Raw genomic sequence first — 20,266 nt, 5'->3', positions numbered from 1 at the left:
TGACAATGCACTTCTGAACAAGACCGGAAACAGGTTACGTCAAGTTACTGAGATGTACGAAAGTTCCTGCCTTATAATTATATTAAAAATACAAGGTACTTTTTAGTTACACTACTGTGACTTGTGCAAACGCAGAAACTTGATGGAACTTCAAAATTCTAACAACTAATTTTTAACTCAAGAACATTATAACACCAGTGAGTCATCAGACCTCCAAATGCCAGAAAAACAGATTACTCATGAGTTGCTAAATTCTTCACCAGCACTGGAATATATTCTGTATTCCACAGTTCCCTCATTAACTCTTTTCTAGACATTAGAAACATAGCAAAACTGAAAAAAAAACCCACCGCTCATTCAATTTCTGAATCCCCGAGTGAAACATGGTTAATTTAATTTGGAAAATATGGTGCAGTCAAAAACCACAGGGGGGAGGTGGGGGGTTATTGTCTCAGGCTAATACACCGTGCACCCACAGAAAAACAGCCTGAGCTCAGAATTTTAATCTTGCAACTTTGGCCATTTGCCAAGTGGGAGGACATACACCTCTAGGGGAGAAGACACATGAGGACCCACAGTCACGGCTAAACTACCATTTCAGAAGTTCAACAGAACACTTTCAATTGCCCTCTGCATTATGAAGGGTAGATCTAATTATATATCCTGAGTGTCACTGTTCAGGTACTATGCACGCATACACCTCTAACAAGAGGATTTTATGATGTGGAGTTGCCGGTGTTAGACACTCACCTGATGAAGCTTATGCTAACAAATAAACCAAGAGGATTTTAACCTGGGCAGACAGTTAAAAATCGCAAGTGGGTCTTTTCACCAAAATCCTGCTGTCTATGCAAGTTTATATTTCTTCCTGCTCCTCTGACATACGTGGCTTGAGTTCAGGTGTCATGATCAGAACTTCACAGCTATTTTCAAAGAGGCCTGCATGGCTTTCTTGTCAATTAGTCACCCCGAGGAGTCAGGACTAGAACACAACCAAATAGTTGCAGTGTCTTACTCTTTGACACTTAGGCCCCAGGCTTTATCCAACCACAAGGCTCTCCCCAGCTCCCTTCCTTCTAGTTTGCCGACCAGTACATCTGTCCCGGATAGTGGAATCCTTCCATTTGAGGTTCTGCTCCTTCCTCCCCACCCGCCACTCCCCATCAGCTTCAAGTGGGAAACCGATGGGACCTAGACACTGAGGCCTTGGGAAGCAGCTTGCTTCAACCCCTGGCTGCAACTCTCACCCAGAGTAAGAATCAGGGTTACCATCGAAATACGAAAAAATATTCTTGCACTCTATGTAAAAGATTAATAATTGGCACCTTTGCAAAAAAAAAAAGCCACCTTAAAATCCACCGAAAGGCATTCTCTGACATTTGTCTGAATTCGGTTTAGTGCACACGAGCATTCAGCCAGTTTGGAATCAGCATTGCCCTGAAGCGGTGACTCAAACCTGCCACCATAGTACAAAGTGAAACCACTTCAACCAGACCTTAATCAATTGCTCCCAGTATGTTTTGAGGGCATTGTCACATTTCATGTTCACTTCCCAGAGGTACATTTGTATTAACAAAAATGTACAGTTAATCTAGCCATTAGACCGCGTCTATATTGAAAGTGACACGATCACAATGCAAGGCCACTGAGATACAACTATCAGATTTTACATTTACATGGCGAAAGTCATCATCTTGTTCGAGGGAAAATGGGAGAGGGGGGAACTTTCAGCTGCCTTTATAAAGGCTGGATTTTCTTTTGGATTGAATGAAAAGTACAGCCAGCAAAACAACGAAAACAGCAGCAGTTCAAGTCAATTTTCACCACGCCACACCCAAAAATAAAATTAACAAGGCTAGAGCAATAGGCTTTCAACAAAATAAACCAAGCTTGCAACTTGCACCAAGGCCAAGACAAAATGAACTTTTAAAAAAAGTACAAGTTGCAAGATAATGTTTTAAACCCTCTGAACTATTGCAAGATTCTTACCAGCTCTCAAAATAAGCCATTACTTATTTTGGTTTTGTTTGTTTATTAGTGTCACAAGTAGCCTTACATTAACACTGCAATTAAGTTACTGTGAAAATCCCCCAGTCGCGCCACACTGGTGCCTGTTCGGGTACACTGAATTTAGTAGAATTTAGCATGGCCAATGTGCCTAACCAGCACGTCTTTCAGACTGTGGGAGGAAACCAGAGCACCCGGAGTAAACCCACAGACAGGGGGAGAATGTCTGTATGGAGTTTGCACAGTCACCCAAGCTAACCACTATGCCGATTAGTGATCTGATTGAATTATTACTTTGGTTCTCCTGGCAGTTTAATCAGTTTTCCAATCTTTTTATCCAGCTTTGAATAGGATAAAATTGGCACTTGAGAAAAAAAATCATTGGATAAAAGCTGCTTCTGAGTACCTGCTCTATCCCAAGTCAAGGTTAGTGCTGCTCACTCACTCTCCTTCCAAGGCCATGCTCACTAGTTGTGGATTTCACCACTGCTTTCAGCCCTTTATTAGTTCTGACTAATGCGGATGTTGTCTCTTCCTACCCATTCCCAGCAGATAATTTTTCTGCTTGCCTGATCCCAATGCACATTACTTCTTTTACCCTGGCTCCTGCTAATGCAACCAGCTCTCCACCCAGCCCAGCATTATCTCATCCAGCATCCCAGAGGAGATTAATTCCCAATATTTGAGAGGAGGAATTACAATCATACAAACAAAAGGACAAGAGGCACACAAACAGCCATAGAAGAGTAAATTTATACAGAATTGATTTGATTTATTATTGTCACATGTATTAACATACAGTTTCTTGCGCGCTATACAAAGCATACTGTTCATAGAGAAGGAGAGAGTGCAGAATGTAATGTTACAGTCATAGGTGTAGAGAAAGATCAACTGAATGCAAGGTAAGTCCATTCAAAAGTCTGACAGCAGTAGGGGAGAAGCTGTTCTTGAGTCGGTTGGTACATGACCTCAAACTTTTGTATCTTTTTCCTGATGGAAGAAGGTGGAAGAGAGAATGTCCGGGGTGCGTGGGGTCCTTAATTATGCTGGCTGCTTTTCCGAGGTAGCGGGAAGTGTAGACAGAGTCAATGGATGGGAGACTGGTTTGCATGATGGATTGGGCTACATTCACGACCTTTTGTAGTTCCTTGCGGTCTTGGGCAGAGCAGGAGCCATATCAAGCTGTGATATAACCAGAAAGAATGCTTTCTATGGTGCCTCTGTAAAAGTTGGAGAGAGTTGTAGCTGACGTACCAAATTTCCCTAATCTTCTAAGAAAGTAGAGGTACTGGCGGGCTTTCTTAACCATAGTGTCGGCATGGGGGGACCAGGACAGGTTGCTGCTGATCTGGACACCTAAAAACTTGAAGCTCTTGACCCTTTCTACTTCGTCCCTGTTGATGTAGGCAGGGGCATGTTCTCCTTTACGCTTCCTAAAGTTGATAACATTCTCCTTTGTTTTGTTGACATTGAGGGAGAGATTATTGTTGCCGCACCAGTTCACCAGATTCTCTATCTCATTCCTGCATCCTGTCTCGTCATTGCTTGAGATCCGACCCACTATGGTGCATCGTCAGCAAATCTGAAAATTGAATTGGAGGGGAATTTGGCCACACAGTCATAGGTGTATAAGGAGTATAGTAGGGGGCCAAGAACACAGCCTTGTGGGGCACCGGTGTTGAGGATGATCGTGGAGGAGGTGTTGTTGCCTATCCTTACTGATTGTGGTCTGTGAGTTAGGAAGTTCAGGATCCAGTCGCAGAGGGAGGTGCCAAGGCCCAGGCTACGGAGTTTGGAGATGAGTTTCGTGGGAATAATGGTGTTGAAGGCTGAACTGTCGTCAATAAATAGGAGTCTGACATGTAGGATGTCTAAATTGTAGGATAAGGGAAAAGTAGACATTTCAGGAGTGAGAAACGAGAACACAATAAAATAGAGCGCATAAAGATAGAGCAAGGCACTGGAATGAGGAAAAAGGAGTAACTAAAGAATCAGATACAAACTTGTTTTGGCACTTCGTAGTCAGGTGTAATGAGCCTTTGCTCATCATGGCTAGATTGGGAGTAATAAACTTTTATATAACATCCTTTCACCGGACGTATTCTGGTCTCTGGCTGTTACTGGTTGTTTGCACTTTATTACAAAAATCTGGAATTTCCATCTCACTTCTGCATAAAAAGATTATGTTTTATTTTTTTTTAAAACCCTTGGAACGTACAAGTTTGAAAAATCCCCCAATTGGAAACAAAAATGATAAAACAATGTGCAATCGTTTAAATATTTTCGAATGTTCAAACGGGCTTGCATGATGAGCTAAAACGACACTGGTCCGAATTTTCAATTAGCTCAAATAGGAAGCAAAACCTGCAAATATTGGAAATCTGAAAATAAAAACAAAAACATGTGCAGCAATTTTATTCAAAAGGTTTGGTTTATTGTGTCCTGCATTTACTGTTCTAAACTCACTCTAAACAAGATCGCAATCATAACACAGCTTTGTTGAGTTGGACAGTTCTTGGAATACTTCAGTTCAAATTACAGTTTATGTTGGAAGCTGCAAATAAACAAACGAAACCGGAACACCTTCAATCACCCCTAAGCAAATTACACTGTTTAGAAACAAAAAAACAGTTTCACCGATTTACTTTAGCCCAGTAACAGACCTACAGCTGGGTGCAAAAGAGCAATGTTTGACACACGAGAGCTTGCATTTATATAGCTCCTTCAACATAGCAAATATCCTACAGCACTTCACCAAGAATGTTATCAAGGACATTAGGACTTAGCTTCTAAAAGGTGCTAACCATTTTATAAGTTTATGTTCGGCAGAACAACATGCATCAATATAGCATCTTTTCCTCAAACATCTTAAGATGCTTCAGAGAAGCAGTGTCAGACAAAATTATAAGAGCGATACACATAAGGGCAGCTTGGTCAAGGAGATAAGATTTAAGGAGCAACTTAAAGGAGAGGGATTTATGAAGGGTTATATGCAACTTCAAGACTACTTTTTTTGCAGCGCTATCCTGACCAGCATATAAATACATATGGCTCGTAAAGGAACACAGAAACATAGCAGCATGAGAAGGCCATTTAGCCCCTTGAGCCTGCATCGCCATTCAAATAGATCATGGCCGATGGCATCCAGGAAATACTTTGCCATTTCCCCATACCACCCCAACATTCCTGATCAGTACCCACACATCAACCGATCTCCCGTCACCAGCATCCGGGAATCAGATCGATCTGAGAATCACAGTATGCTACAGTGCAGAAGAGGCCCTTTGACACATCAAGTCTGCACCGACGTATGAAAGATGCTGACCTGCCCACCTAATCCTACTTGCCAGCACTTGGCCCATAGCCTTGAATGTTATGATGTGTCAAATACTCATCCAGGTACTTTTTAAAAGGATGTGAGGCATCCTGTCTCCCCGACTCTCCCAGGCAGCGCATTCCAGACCATCACCACCCTCTGGGTAAAGAGGCTTTTCCTTAAATCCCCATAAACCTCCTAACTCTCATCTCCCGCCGGCACCCGGGAACCAACTGACCGATCTCCCGCCGCCGCCATCCGGGAACCCATCGATCTCCCGGCGCCGGCACCCGGGAACCCATCGATCTCCCGGCGCCGGCACCCGGGAACCCATCGATCTCCCGGCGCCGACACCCGGGAACCCATCGATCTCCCGGCGCCGGCACCCGGGAACCCATCGATCTCCCGGCGCCGGCACCCGGGAACCCATCGATCTCCCGGCGCCGACACCCGGGAACCCATCGATCTCCCGGCGCCGGCACCCGGGAACCCATCGATCTCCCGGCGCCGGCACCCGGGAACCCATCGATCTCCCGGCGCCGGCACCCGGGAACCCATCGATCTCCCGGCGCCGGCACCCGGGAACCCATCGATCTCCCGGCGCCGGCACCCGGGAACCCATCGATCTCCCGGCGCCGGCACCCGGGAACCCATCGATCTCCCGGCGCCGGCACCCGGGAACCCATCGATCTCCCGGCACCGGTACCCAGGAACCCATCGATCTCCCGGCGCCGGCACCCGGGAACCCATCGATCTCCTGCCGCCAGTACCCGGGAACCCAACCAATCTCCCGCCGCCAGCACCCGGGAACCCATCGATCTCCCGGTGCTGGCACCCGGGAACCCAACCGATCTCCCGCCGCCAGCACCCGGGAACCCATCGATCTCCCGGTGCTGGCACCCGGGAACCCATCAATCTCCCATCACCAGGGAACCGAATGATTGGTGCATTCAATGTTTGTTATGGAAAACAAATTAGCCCCCAGCCTAACTTCAATGTTTTCATGGTCTCCCCATTCCATCATCTGGTAATGGGGAGTGGGGAGCCCCCGCCTCCCCGGTAGGCAGCAGTCAAAGGGAGGGGAAGTTGCACCTACCTGGTCCACGCTCTGTACCCCCCCCCCCCGGTGGGAGGGGCTTCAGGTGGCGCTCGCCCCGGTGGCGTGTGAGGGGCGGGGTCAAACCTCGCGCTTCTTCTCACCCCCACCTTATTGTCCCTGTCACCCCGCGCATGCGCACTGGGGGGAAGGTATGCGCGTCTCTCCCCCCGCCGGGAGAGGAGTGGCCCCCGCGCGCGGGGGGGGGGGGTTGGTGCCCCCGCGCTGACCCCCCGCCCGCACCAACGGTCCAGCTCGCCTCCTTGAGAAAACAGTCCGAGCCCGATCGCCGCTGCTGGAGGGGAACCACCGCCGCCGCCTGCCTCCTCCACCGGTTCCCCCGCCCTTTCCCCCCGCCCTCCCTCAACCCGACATCGACGAGCCGGCTTCCCCGCCTAGATGACATACCCGGCTGCTAGAAACCCATCCGGACCGCATTCTCCTGCCCGCCGGCCGTCCCGGCTCGCCGATATCGCTCTTTAATTAATCCGCTCATTAATTTATATATCGAGGGAACGGGAGGGAGGAGGGCGACGCGGGCGACCTGACGTCATCGGAGCGCGACCCTGCCGTAAAGCGGGGTGCCCGTCGTGATTTTCACCACCGCGGACGGCTTCTTCCGGGGACACCCCACAAAGGGGCAATGGGCCGTTTAGCGGCACCGCCAAGTGTTGAAGTTGGGAGAGAAGTGGTTTCTCGCGATTAAACATGATTAAATCGCGAAAAACTCCTCGTGAGGTGAAATCCCAGCGGGAGTGCCGGCACTGATCCCGCACCCAGCCGGCCAGGTGAGTTCCTTAAGCTGCTCATCACCTGGATTAAGCGCGGCGATACCGCCTAAAAGCAAATTACTGCGGATGCTGGAATCTGAAACTAAAAGAGAATTTGTGGAAAATCTCACCAGGTCTGGCAGCATCTGTAAGGAGAGAAAAAAAGCTGCCGCTTCGAGTCCAGATGATCCTCTGTCAAAGCTTTGTCAATACTGCCTTTCGCTTTATTGGATGGGGTTTTTAAAGACGAAACCTGAGGAGGAGGGGGAAATGCTTTCGGCAGCTAGTGGTTATGATGCGCTGCCTGAAAAAGGAAGTCGATTTGACTAACTTTCCAAAGGAAATTGGGTACATCCACAAAGTGGGAGAAGCTAATGGGCAGCTCTGTCAAAGAGCCAGCACAGATACCACTTCAGTCTGCTATGATTCTGATGAAAGTTTTTATTGCCCATCTTTTATTGCCCGAGGGCAGTTGAGCATCAACCACATTGCTGTGGCTCGGGGGTCCCATGTAGGTCATCTCCCATCCCATGATGGCAGGTTTCCTTCCCCAAGGGACATTAGTGAACCAGATGGGTTTTTCCAACAATCATTTCATGGTCATCAATAGATTCTTAATTCCAAATATCTTTTATTGAATTCAAATACCAGCATCTGCCATGGCAGGATTTGAAGCTGGGTCCCCAGAACATTAGCTGAGTTTCTGGATTAACAGTCTAGTGATAATAAATAGCACTAGGCCATCACCTCCCCAATAGAAATGTTCATTAGTTTTTGTGATACTGCTGCACATAGTCTTTCTTTCAAAAATGATTTTTGTCAAAATTAAACAAGGGCTTGAATCAGATTTATTTCTAAAAAAGTTTTTAATTAAAGTTTCAAACAGACATAAACCTGAACGAAATTTAGTGTGTACAATCAGGGGTTTTCTGCCTAAGGAGTGATGCACAGTCATATAGCTCCCTGCACGCAATGCAATTCCTCACTTTAGAGATTTAAAAAAAAAAATCAGACAGTGGTTAGCACTGCTGCCTCACCAGGGACCTGGGTTCAATTCCAGCCCTGGATGCCTGTCTGTGGAGTTTGCACATTCTCTGCAGGTTTCCTCCCACAGTCCGAATGTGTGGGTTAGGTGGATTGGCTATGCTAAATTGACCCTTAGTGTCGGGGGGTTAGCAGGATTAAGGCTGTGGTGGGATTGTCAGTGCAGGCTCAATGGGCCAAATGGCCTCCTCCTACATGGCAGGGATTCTACGTAAATTCCTATGGAGACAAGATAGTGTTTTGCCTTTAATAGGAACCGCTTACCAGTATAAAGCTATAATGGATGGTTAGGTTTTCTTAAATGGTACATCACTCGTAATTTTGTGGTTGACAGCTGCGCTGCCCCTCCTGAAAATGGATGGAGCCTGGATGAAACTGGACTTTGCTGTACTTAATAAATCTTTATTACAGGCATATGAAAAAAGCTTTATGCAATACAATGGATTTCAGCAGCTTCACATAAAATCCCAGTTTCTGCCATTCAATATTTGCAGATATTTCTGCCAATGGAGCAAGCTCATGTTTCAATAACCACAGAATACTATGCTGCTCTTCATGGTTAGGAGAGCATGCAAGCAACTGCTGAATGTCACTTGCTTTATTAAATTTGACAAACAAAACACCAATTTAAAAATTGTTTTGCATTAGCATAGTTGGGATGTGTAAATAGTAAATCATAAACTTTGTCTTGCTTTATTAAATTTGACAAATGAAACACCAATTTAAAAAACTTGATAAAGTGAGAACCACCTCATCTGGCAACCATAATTTGGACATGAAAGTAGTATTTGATGAAGCTCAACCAGTGATCAATGTGGATCAACTTGGTGTTTGTGCTAAACTGTACATCATGGCCACTAGTGACCTAAAATTATTTGCTTCTATCACTGACCTTTCCAATTATGTTCCTTGCCGTGGATCTGAAAATGTGAGATGCAGACCAAAGTGTGAAGTACATAAATGCAAATAACAGGCAGAAAACCACCAACTGGTCCATTAACCTACTTCATTGGCCAGGGTATTATTACTACACATTTGCAGCCATGTAATCTCCTGGGAGAAGCAAAAAGAACCCCAAGTCCAACAAGGGGGATAAAACCTCCCCTGCCTGAGCAGCTGCCCATGTTATTTTCCAAAGTGTATAGTTCCAAGAAATATCAATTGGTGTTGCACTGTGAAAACGTTGTACTTATTGTAACTATTTCAGGCGGTTTCTAAAAATGTCAAGTGCTAAAAATCTTAAACATCTAGTTTTGAGAGAATATGATCAGATAGAAGTTCTCAGGTGTCATGTATTTTTATAATGTTTCAACATATCAATATCCTGTTTTCTGGTTGTGAATGTAATAAGCCTTAAATATTTCAATTGATAATTTGCAACTGTATTCAGTCTTAAGCACTGAAGCGAATATGGAAGGTTGTGATTCAAGCAAAGTTTAGAAACATTTCTGTAACAGCACAAAGTGCTTCCTTTTAAATTTCAATTGTTGCAGAATTTGTTTAATTTTACTTGGTTATTTGTTTAATGAATGGATCCAAACTTTTGAGAAGTTGCAAGCCATTTTTGCTCTATGTTCCTGCAGTTTATAAATAGATACCCACATTGTAAACGATTCTAACCAATGTTTTATCACATGCAATTGTGTTTTGTTACATTTGAAGCTGTATCTCAGCTGCAATCCAGTCTTCCTATTTGTGTTGCCGGTGATTTGCACAATACATTTTCAACATTATTTTCCAAATTGCTTAAAAGGTGTAATAAATAAAACTGCTGTTTACCATGACAAAGTGTAACTAAATGAACTAAAACCAACAGTCCAATTAAGGTGTTTGCTGCAGGTTGGCATGAATCAAAGATTGTGGTATATCTTACACCAGATAAAACAGGAGATCCGACTAATTTTGTTTTGTATTAGCATACTTAGCAGGATGTGTAAATAGCTTGGTAAACTGAAAAATTTATTTTTGTTCGGTCGGTATGGGTGGCTGTAAAGGTGAGAATCCATAATAATACTGAACGAGCTAGTTTAGTATCTGACCAAAACAAGTAAATAACAAAACATGGGATTCATTTGTGTTTTTTCAAAAGGGGGACTTGGATGAGGCACATATGACCACTCTTTGAAAGAGCCAGCACAGGCTGGCTACAAATGGTTATCTCTGTGCTCAATGATGATTTTATGGTAAAAGTAAGTGCATCTAAATAAATAAGCTCTTAAAAAAAAAAATCAGACAAATGTAACATGCAAAGAATACAGAATATTGCAGTTCCAGCAGACTTAAGAGTAGAAATTATTTTCTTAAAGTTGAAATTTTATTCTTTACATAAAATTACAAAATATGGCTTTTATCAAGATAATATTGGCAAAACATTTAGTCCAACTATAAACTTCATGTTCAAGTATATATTCAGCAAAAGGATTAATGAAAAAGCTGGTTTACATTCTATATTACAAACTTTCAAACTACAAAAACTTGAAGTGATGGAAACTCAAGCACAAAGAAAATCTATTTGCAATCAAAAGTTCAAGATTGACTCAACTTCCTCACTTCTTTTTCCATTTCCTATAGGGCAGAGGAAAAAGGGGAAAACAATCATCCAAAGGCATTCAAAGTGCTACAATTATCATACCCCATCAAATGTTTACCACAAATAAGTTATTCTTTGATAAATTCTGGATTCAAAAAAGTCGACTTTTTCTCTTCCCAAAGGTGATTTTCTTGTTAAGATTCAATAATGGCAGCTGTCCACATTCTTCTATCCTTCATGTGTCAGCCTTGACAAATGAGCATTAAGTAACTTTTTCAGCTGAGTAGGATATCAGATTTGAACCTTGCCCTTGTTATCTGATACTCCCATATGAATAATTCTAGTAGAGGTCGCTGGGCACTGCTTAGGATTAGGGACCTTCATCACTTTCCCTTCCTAACCTAAAAGTATTGAAATTAATTCCTGCACTTCTAATGCAGCTCCAATAGAGACCAGTTAATTCATACGAGATCTGGAGATCTTCCTAATCTCTGACTCAGACTGAAATTTTATTTTGAAATCATGGGATGGGAATGTAGCATTTTGTTCATAGAATCATAGAAACCCTACAGTGCAGAAAGAGGCCATTCAGCCCATCGAGTCTGCACCGACCACAATCCCATCTAGGCCCTATCCCCATATCCCTATTTACCCGCCACTAATCCCTCTAACCTACACATCCCGGGACACTAAGGGGCAATTTTAGCATGGCCAATTAACCTAACCCGCACATCTTTGGACCGTGGGAGGAAACCGGAGCACCCGGAGGAAACCCACGCAGACACAGGAAGAATGTGCAAACTCCACACAGACAGTGACCCAAGCCGGGAATCGAACCCAGGTCCCTGGAGCTGTGAAGCAGCAGTTAATTTAGACCATAAGATATAGGAGCAGAATTAGGCCTTTTCGGCCCATCGAGTCTGCTCTGCCATTCAATCATGGCTGGTAAGTTTCTCAACATTCTCCCACCTTTCTCCCGTAACCTTTGATCCCCATACCAATCAATAATCTATCTATCTCTGTCTTAAAGACACTCAATGATCTGGCCTCCACAGCCTTCTGTGGCAATGAATTCCATAGATTCACCATCCTCCGACTGAAGAGATTCCTCCTCATCTCGGATGTAAAGGGTCGTCCTTTTCCTCTTAATTTAGCTATTGATAAAACCAGTAATTCTACCTAAAATTCTAAAGCACTTATGCACAGGATGATTCAAAATAATTTGTTTATTTATTAGTGGCTTGCAATGAAGCCACTGTGAAAATCCCACAGTTGCCACACTGGCACCTGTTCGGGTACACTAAAGGAGAATTTACCATAGCCAATGCACCTAAACAGCACGTCTTGCGGACTGTGGGAGGAAACCGGAGCGCCTGGAGGAAACCCAGGCAGACACGGGGAAAACGTGCAGACAATGACCCAAAGCCAGGAATCAAACTCGGGTCTCTGTTGCTGAGAGGCAGCAGTGCTAACCACTGTGCCACCCCTTGAAATACTTCAAGTAGAGGAGAAAAACAGAATAGGACGAATCAGGGGCGATAGAAATGGTTGTTGAGGTGTAGAAGATTTGGATACAGAGAGTGGTGCAATGCAATACAAAACTGGCTTCGAATTTGCACTTTTAGTACTGAAAAAGGATATTCCAAGATGCTTCACTTCATTTTAATCTTATAAAGATTAGCAACAAGTTAAAAGGACAATGCCATTGTGAAGTGACTAAAAGCTTAATCTAAGTAGTAATTTTGTAATTGCTTGACTGATAGAATTCAGAAGGTTCAAGGAATGATCGTAAGACTGGAAAATTGTTGCCAGTGGCCAGAAGCACACTGGCCAAATCTGCAGATGATATTTGGTTAAAAAAAGATTCCTTCCACCAAAAGCTTACTTACAACGTCAGAACTGCAGCCCCACTCCCCACCTCATACTGCTGAAATACACTTTTCAAACTTTATTATCCCAATGCTGTCTTGGTCAGACTTCCATCTTCTATTAATTTTAGTTCATCCCAAATTCTGCAGTTCTGTTTTCTAAACTGTATCAAATCCCATTCAGCTATCTACACTGACTCCTGATACAGCAATCTCTCTAAAATTCTTATCCTCGTTTCCAAATCCTTCCATGATTTCTCCTTTCCCTAGCACTGCAAACATCCTCAAAAACAAATCTGTATTCCCACAACTTGATTTTGTTCATCCCCCATGGTAGCCATGACTTCAGCTGTTTGGGACTCTAAACTCAAATTACCTGTCGAAACCACACTCTTTCTTTAAACTTACTTCTTTGACCAAGCTTTTTGTCACCTTTCCTAGTGTCTTTTTCAGCTCAGCATTCCTGAGTAGGTTTGTGGGATATTCTACCAAGCTGAAGTCACTATAAAAATCATTGTTGTAACATAGAATGTAAAGCTGCACAGAATCATCTACAGGAGGATGTGAATATGCCTGAATTTGGTATATAGCTAAGGGGCTACAACAGGTAGGCTCACATATGTAAAGTTGCGGAGAAATAGCCAAATTGGCTATTTATGAACTTTGTTTATAGAGAGAGTATTACATACTGTATAGTACTAGGTTGATGCATTTACAGATTGGTGGAACTAATGAAATAACTTTTAATTACTCAAATTGCATATTAATGTTTTCAAATGCGAAGTAAACCTAGAAAGAAAGGAGTAGAGAATGCTTTGCTTCAAAGTTGAAAGGCCTTGTAACATACCTGTATTAGCACAGTCTTGTCAATCTCTTTTCGATGACGGTAAATGCATTGACTGAGCACTGCATACAATTTTTCAAGCCGATGTACAGTGAAACCTTCAGTTTTCTGAGTAACTTGCTTCCAGAGATTCTGCATGTGAACCCAGATTTAAGTAATCAATGACAAATTCAGTTTCAAGTTATTTTGCAGCATACCTGACTACAATTCTACACTTGTTTAATCTAAAGAATTAGAAGAACATTATATTTCCCCATAGCTAGTTAACGGTTTGATATTACAAACATTAGGAGAACATATTACAGTGAATGGTGGAAATAACAGGTACTGAAAACTTCTGGACTAATGATGGAACTGTATAGCCAGTACACACAGTCCACTGCATGCATGAGTGCACCTTATGAAAATAGCAAGATAGCTTGATGTGAGTGTTGCATGAATGAGTGACACTTTTAGTCTTCATTTAAATTGTTATTTTGTATTTGCTTACAGGAAAGATCTGCTGAAAGGAGCAGTTCAGTTCGACTGTAGAATCACTAGTAAATTCAATACTATTACATTAATTTACTCAATTACATTCCAATATTACAAGAACAAAGCAATCAAATTAATGTTTCTCTCTGGGGAGATGTTACCTTTGGAGAGTTAGATGAATACAATTACAGAACTAGGAACAAACCTATTGGAAGTTTTTTAAAAAAATGCTCATTTCAAATAGGAGAAAAACAGAATAGGACGAATCAGGGGCGATGGAAATGGTTGTTGATATTCTATATTGCAACCTACTTTCAGCCTTTCACGGTCTACAGTTACAGGCGGTGTGCGTTCAGAAAGGATCTCCAGTGCTTTCTCAGCATTAATATGGTGCTGCTCCACCTGGGCATGTCTGCTGCGGGACATACGTAATGTTGAGTACTTATCTGTATGGGTTATAAATAGTAACACCTTTAAAATGTTACTCCTCTTTCCTCTGGAATTTCTGCAATCATTTTTAAAACATTCACATTTAATTGCCCCAAAACATGTACCATATCATTTATATGATGGTATTTTTTTACTTTCATACACAGTGAAGATGATACCATAGTGGTAATGTCACTGGACTGAAAATCTGAAAGCCCAGGCTAATGCACTGGGGACACGAGTTCAAAGCCCTTTTTACCACATGACACATTATTTGACAGTGCAATATAAATGAAAATGACAAGCTAAAAGTAATGTATCTAACAAAATAAATATTTGCAACTTGAAGACGATAAAGATGGCAATAGAAGATACCCATTCCCAACAGACTCTGCCATTTCAATTTTCCATAGTTTTGCATCTTCGACAAGAAAATGAGATAATGGAATCCAAGTTCACTGGCACACAATCACATGAATGAAGAAACTCCTGCCTTAAAAATCCATTATGTGCTGACCTGTGAACACAAACTGGGTTTAGAAAATATTCAGAATGGGTAGGCCAAGTCCAACCAAGCAGAGCCTCAGTCAGACAACTGCAGGTACTTGCTGGGCATCCCCAGAAAACTCATCAGTGTTGGGCCATACATGTATGACTTAATGGGGGTGGGTAGGAGGGGGCAGCAATTGGTAGCTGGCAATGGCCTGTGATTCCATGCTGATAAGCCTATTCCAACATATTTTGGTGGCAGCTTGCAATAGTCCCTGTAGACCAGGTTTTCCTGAATGAAGATCCAATGTTGGCTTTGGCCAGGAGAACCAAATTCTGCATGGGAACCTCAAATAGGTCTGAGATTTGTTCAGGTACAGACCATAGAGTCAGAGGTATTCAGCACAGAAAAATACCATTCAGCCCATCACGTCTGCACCAGTCAAAGACAAACTACTCACCTATTGTAATCCCATTTTCCAGCATTTGGCCCACAGCCTTGTATACCTTGACACTGCAATTGCACATCTAAATACTTAAATTGTTCAGGCAGTAGAGTTCCAGACTCCTACCAACCTTTGGGTGAAAAAAAACTTTTCCTCACATCCTCTCTAAATCTCCTGCCCCTTACCTTAAATCTATGCTCCCAGTCATTAATCTCTCTACCAAGGGGAAAAGTTTCCTCCTGTCCACTTGATCTATGTCCCCCATAATTTTATACATCTCAATCATGTCCCCTACTCAGTCTCCTCTGCTCCAATGAAACCAACCCCAGCCTAACCAGCCTCTCTTCATAACTAAAACTCTTCAGACCAGGCAACATCCTGGTAAATCTCCACTGGACTCTTTCTGTGCTTACAGCAATGTGACATGTGGCACATTTACGGCTTGTAATTAATGCATGCTTCCCACTTGCGATATCTGAAAACTTAGGTGCTAATTTAGCAGGGAATTCAGATGGTGTTCGTGGAAGTGGAAATGACTAGGGTTGGGAAGCATTTTCCGATCAGGGCCATTGTGATCTCCTGGACTCGTTTCGATCGCCTCAGGGGGTCGGAGAGGAATTTCCCAGATTTTTTTTCCCCATATTGGCCCTGGGGTTTTTCACTCTGGGTTTTCGCCTCTCCCTGGAGATCACATGGTCTGGAATGGGGGGGGTGGGGGTGAGTTAATAGGTTGTAATGAACAAAGCATCGTAGCTGTGAGGGACAGCTCGGTGGATAGGATATTGGTATGTAGATAGGCTGGAAAATTGGGCGGGGATCCTGGATTCAGGATTCAATCCTGGACCGGGGAGCGGCGCGGGCTTGGAGGGCCGAAGGGCCTGTTCCTGTGCTGTATTGTTCTTTGTTCTAAAAACTGCATGAAATTTCTAGACCCTAGTCATTAGCCTAGTCTTAAAGTGTCAAATCCTGAGCTTTAGCTAAACAAGCCCTGAAAGTCAGGCATCATTTATATGGAAAAATAGAGCAAGCATTCCTGAAGAATAAAATTAATTTGAAGTAAAACTCAGATTAAGATAGTGAAGTAAAAAACACCGACCCAGCATTTCTTTAATGCCTTTCATGACCTCAGTATGTCACAGCCAATATAACTTGCTTCTGAAATGTAGTCACTTTAACCTAAGCAAATACAGCTGCTAATTTTCAAACAGATGGCCCCACAGACAGTGCTGTTACCAATGAATCTGCCTTGACGGCTTTGATAAGGGATATATTTTGAGAACTCCCTTGCTCTTTGAACAATGTCATGGGATCTTTCAGATCTACCTCTAACCTATTCTCAACTTCAAAGTGAGCAGGCCAGAGGACTGAGCAAGGGACTTTATTGACTTGTACATTGCACGTATTTTTGAAATATAACCTAACTTTGCAATTCCATACTAAAGTTATTTCCTTGCACAAGGTATTTACATTAATTATTCAAGTGATTGAATTGCTTACATAGAGGGGAATAAAGCATAACCACAAACCTGCAGAATGATGTGCTTTATTTGTCTTCCTTTCCTTGTGTTCGCTTGACTCAAGTTGTTGGTTTTTAAGAGACTCTCCCAGTTCGCTTTCTTCCCATTTTGCCTCATTTGTGGAAAGCATCTTTCTCTTGTATACATTTGCACCAGCAGACACAAGTGCATCATCAAAACGCATTTCAATAAGCTCCTTTGTCAATGATTTTTTTATGCACCCATTGTAGAGACGTTGCTGAGTTTCCATGGAGGAATCTCCATCGTAGGTTGTCTGATCTATACTTGAATCAAAGTGATTTTCCATTCTCTCAGTGGCATCTTCACTATCACCATCCTCATCATATCTGATACTTGGTGAAGGCCTCCTGCGTTTATTTGTATATACATCACGGTCCCAGCGACGAAGTTTTTTCTTTGATTGAGCTACTTAAAACAACATATTCTGTTACTACATGCCAAAATAATACATGTATGCAGAATAACTCAATACCATCTGACTGCTAGCTATTTTACCATATACAATCATCCTTCATACTATGGATCATTATTTCCGAATGCCAATCCATTTTTAATCACACATTTGAACAATGACCAAGTAGTACTAGTTAAAATTAAATTACAAGTTAAATTCATAATTTAACACATTTTGTATGCAAGGGAATGCCTTTCTAGTCCATTTTTGTAGATGACATCTGCAGATGTTTTATTAGAAGTTTTAAACACAGATTCAGTGTGTTCAAATAAGTTGAAACATTAATTCGAAAGTTTACCCTTCAATTAAATGCTATATTTTAATTGCAACCTTTATTTATTATCCAAAAGGAATCTGAAGCTTTTCAAAGTCACAATTCAACTATTTTTAGTTCAGGTGTTTCTTCAGAACAATTCCTGTTATTCTGGCTATCTCACGCGTGTATGTCAGGATCACTGCTTTTGATGGCATCCATTTCTTTCTCCATAAGCTACTGATTAATGGGGATAGAAGTCCAAACTAGTCACTCTCCAGTATTTCACCCAAAATGCTGTTGCTCATATACAAGTTTAGACAGCAAGTGCAAGTAGGATAACCAGTCACTGAACAACAATTGATGGGCCTGAGGATCAATAAGTAGCAGACCAACCTTTTTATTTCTTATTGCTATCACTATACACAAACACCCTCCAGCCAGGGTAACTATACAGTAGTCATTAAGAACACTTACTGATTTTCTCCTCTTGGCCTTTAAGAATGTGGGACAATTGTAGCAACACTGCTGCCATCTAGCCGAGATGAGTTAACTGGGCACAGGTCAGAAACCAAAACCAAGTACAATTAACAATACAGCACAGGAACGGGCCCTTCAGTTCACCAAGTCTGTGCCGACAAAGGTGCCTCTTTAATATTTTCTTGCCTCTACGTGGTCCATATCCCTCTATTTCCTGCCTATTTATGTACCTATCCAGATGTACCTTGAACGTTTTTATAGAATCTACTTCCACCACCACCTCCGACAGCATGTTCCAGGTATTCACCACCCTCTGTATAATTCAATTGCAATGCTGCCTTACCAACTATGGAATAGATCAACCTTTCAACATTTTGCAGCCATGGGTATTAATATGAGATTACGTATGTTGGACAAGGACAGCACTCCAGGACGGTATGTGACAAACCATTTACTGTAATTACAATTATTCGCATAAGACTTGTATTTCCTATCAATTTAAAACACTTAATTGCAGCATGATTTTAAAATGCTTCAGGGCAGTGCAGCATTTTTCAAAATCACCATAAGCACAAAGTCAACTCTGGCAGTTCTCACTACAAAACTGAAGGAACAAGGGCCACAAAGTTTAATAACTAAAATACAGTAAAACATTTGAAGAACGTAGGTTGACTTTAAAAGATTACAAGAACTCCAACAATACTTGCCTGTGGAAACTGAAGGCGTGCTTACAGCAATTGGTGAGGGCACTTTATCTATTTGGTCAGGAAGTTCCTGACATGGCTTTTTATTCTCTGCTGTGGAACTCTTTGGTAGCACGTGATAAAATGTGGGTGCAAATTTGGAAGAAAAGCAGCCTGTGATAGCAACAGTACAAGTAAAAAAATTTGGATATGATATGAAATTCAATATTCACATTTTTCTGTTAAATGCTGGGTTTTGCATGATAGATGCTAGCACACCATCGACATACAAACTCTCAATGCTGGCAAGCATCTGCAATTGCTTCAAAACTTCATTAAGTGACTCTTCCTTATGTCCTATCAAATGTTATGGCATCTAACATGAGCAATTTAAGGAACATTTATGCAAGGCCCTCCACTTTTATACTAGTTAAAGAAAATGACCATACCTCTATTCTTTCGAGATTCTTGAATTTCTTCACAGAGTTTTTCAAATTCTTCATCAAGTTCTGATTTTATAATTGCATTGGCTGTGTCTTTCAAAGCACAGGCACGGTGTCTAATCATACGATCTAAGACAGCAATATAAATTATTCAATAGAAGCAAAAGCAAGCTACCTTTTATTTTCATTTCGGTTTTGACAGGAAGCAGAGGTACAGCAGCATAGTGGTTATACTAGAATTCCAGAGACCTGGATTAATGCTCTGCTGACACAAGTTCATATCCCACTGTGACAGAAATCCAAACTCAGTTAATTAAATAAATTTAGAATAAAAAGTTAGCATCAATAATGGTGACCAATTAACTATAAGATTGTCATAAATTCCATCTGGCTCAGTAATGTCCTTTAGGAAAGGAAATCTGCCATCCTTACCTGGTCTGGCATAATTGTGACTCCAGACCCCACAACAATATGACTGGCTCTTAATTGCCCTCTGAAATGGTCTAGCAAGCTAGCCAGTGAGGTGGCTCACCACGACTTTCTCAAGGAAAATTGGTGATTGGCAATAAATGCTGGTCTTGCCAGCAATACTCACATCCGTGAATGAATTAAGAATACTCTTAAAATAAAAGTCTAGCAAAGACTATAAAATGCCAATTTTAACTGAAGGCATGCTTACACCATGCTTGACCATCAATTTTATCTGCAATGTAACAATGCACTGTTTAAGAATTCAAGTTTAAATAAACCATAGAAATTCTATTGCAATTTGAAAGCAACAAACACAATTCACGCAGCAAAATCCTCTGCATTTTCCTATGCCTATTTTCATGCCAGTTGGCCCTTTTCATCTCTTTACAGAACTTTGCACATGAGTAGATCAAGGCAGATAACTGTTTATATTTTGGAATAGCATCATGTTAAATAATACTAAGCATCTTATCGCCACAATTGAAAAAGACAGGTATGGACTGAATGGAATACCCCGTTCTGTGACCCTAAAGTCCCCTTTCCACTTCCATCTTATAAAAAATTAATTCAAGACATGGGCATTGCTGGAAACCCAAATGTTGCTGAAGCCCTCATCCATATTCCAGGCCAA

At 42.1% G+C, this 20,266-nt stretch overlaps 1 protein-coding gene across 5 annotated transcripts in view; it reads right to left on the bottom strand.

The window, feature by feature from the left end:
• Window positions 1-8,620: 8,620 nt before the first annotated feature.
• LOC144495970 (ATPase family AAA domain-containing protein 2-like) overlaps window positions 8,621-20,266 on the bottom strand; it is a 59,466-nt gene continuing 47,820 nt past the window's right edge. For 3 of the 5 annotated variants that reach the window (XM_078216874.1, XM_078216872.1, XM_078216873.1), the window contains exons 23-28: window positions 19,171-19,293; window positions 18,746-18,895; window positions 16,840-17,256; window positions 14,262-14,395; window positions 13,479-13,607; window positions 8,621-10,798 (exon numbers count right to left, since the gene is read on the bottom strand). In XM_078216874.1, coding sequence (XP_078073000.1) covers window positions 10,760-10,798; window positions 13,479-13,607; window positions 14,262-14,395; window positions 16,840-17,256; window positions 18,746-18,895; window positions 19,171-19,293 — 992 coding nt within the window. In that variant the 3' untranslated portion in view covers window positions 8,621-10,759. The remainder of the gene's footprint in view (window positions 10,799-13,478; window positions 13,608-14,261; window positions 14,396-16,839; window positions 17,257-18,745; window positions 18,896-19,170; window positions 19,294-20,266) is intronic. The other 2 variants (XM_078216875.1, XM_078216877.1) reach the window with 1 other exon arrangement.

The sequence above is a fragment of the Mustelus asterias genome, chromosome 7 (assembly GCF_964213995.1).
Source record: "Mustelus asterias chromosome 7, sMusAst1.hap1.1, whole genome shotgun sequence".
Taxonomy (NCBI): Eukaryota; Metazoa; Chordata; class Chondrichthyes; order Carcharhiniformes; family Triakidae; genus Mustelus; species Mustelus asterias.
This window is presented reverse-complemented; position numbering and strand designations above follow the sequence as displayed.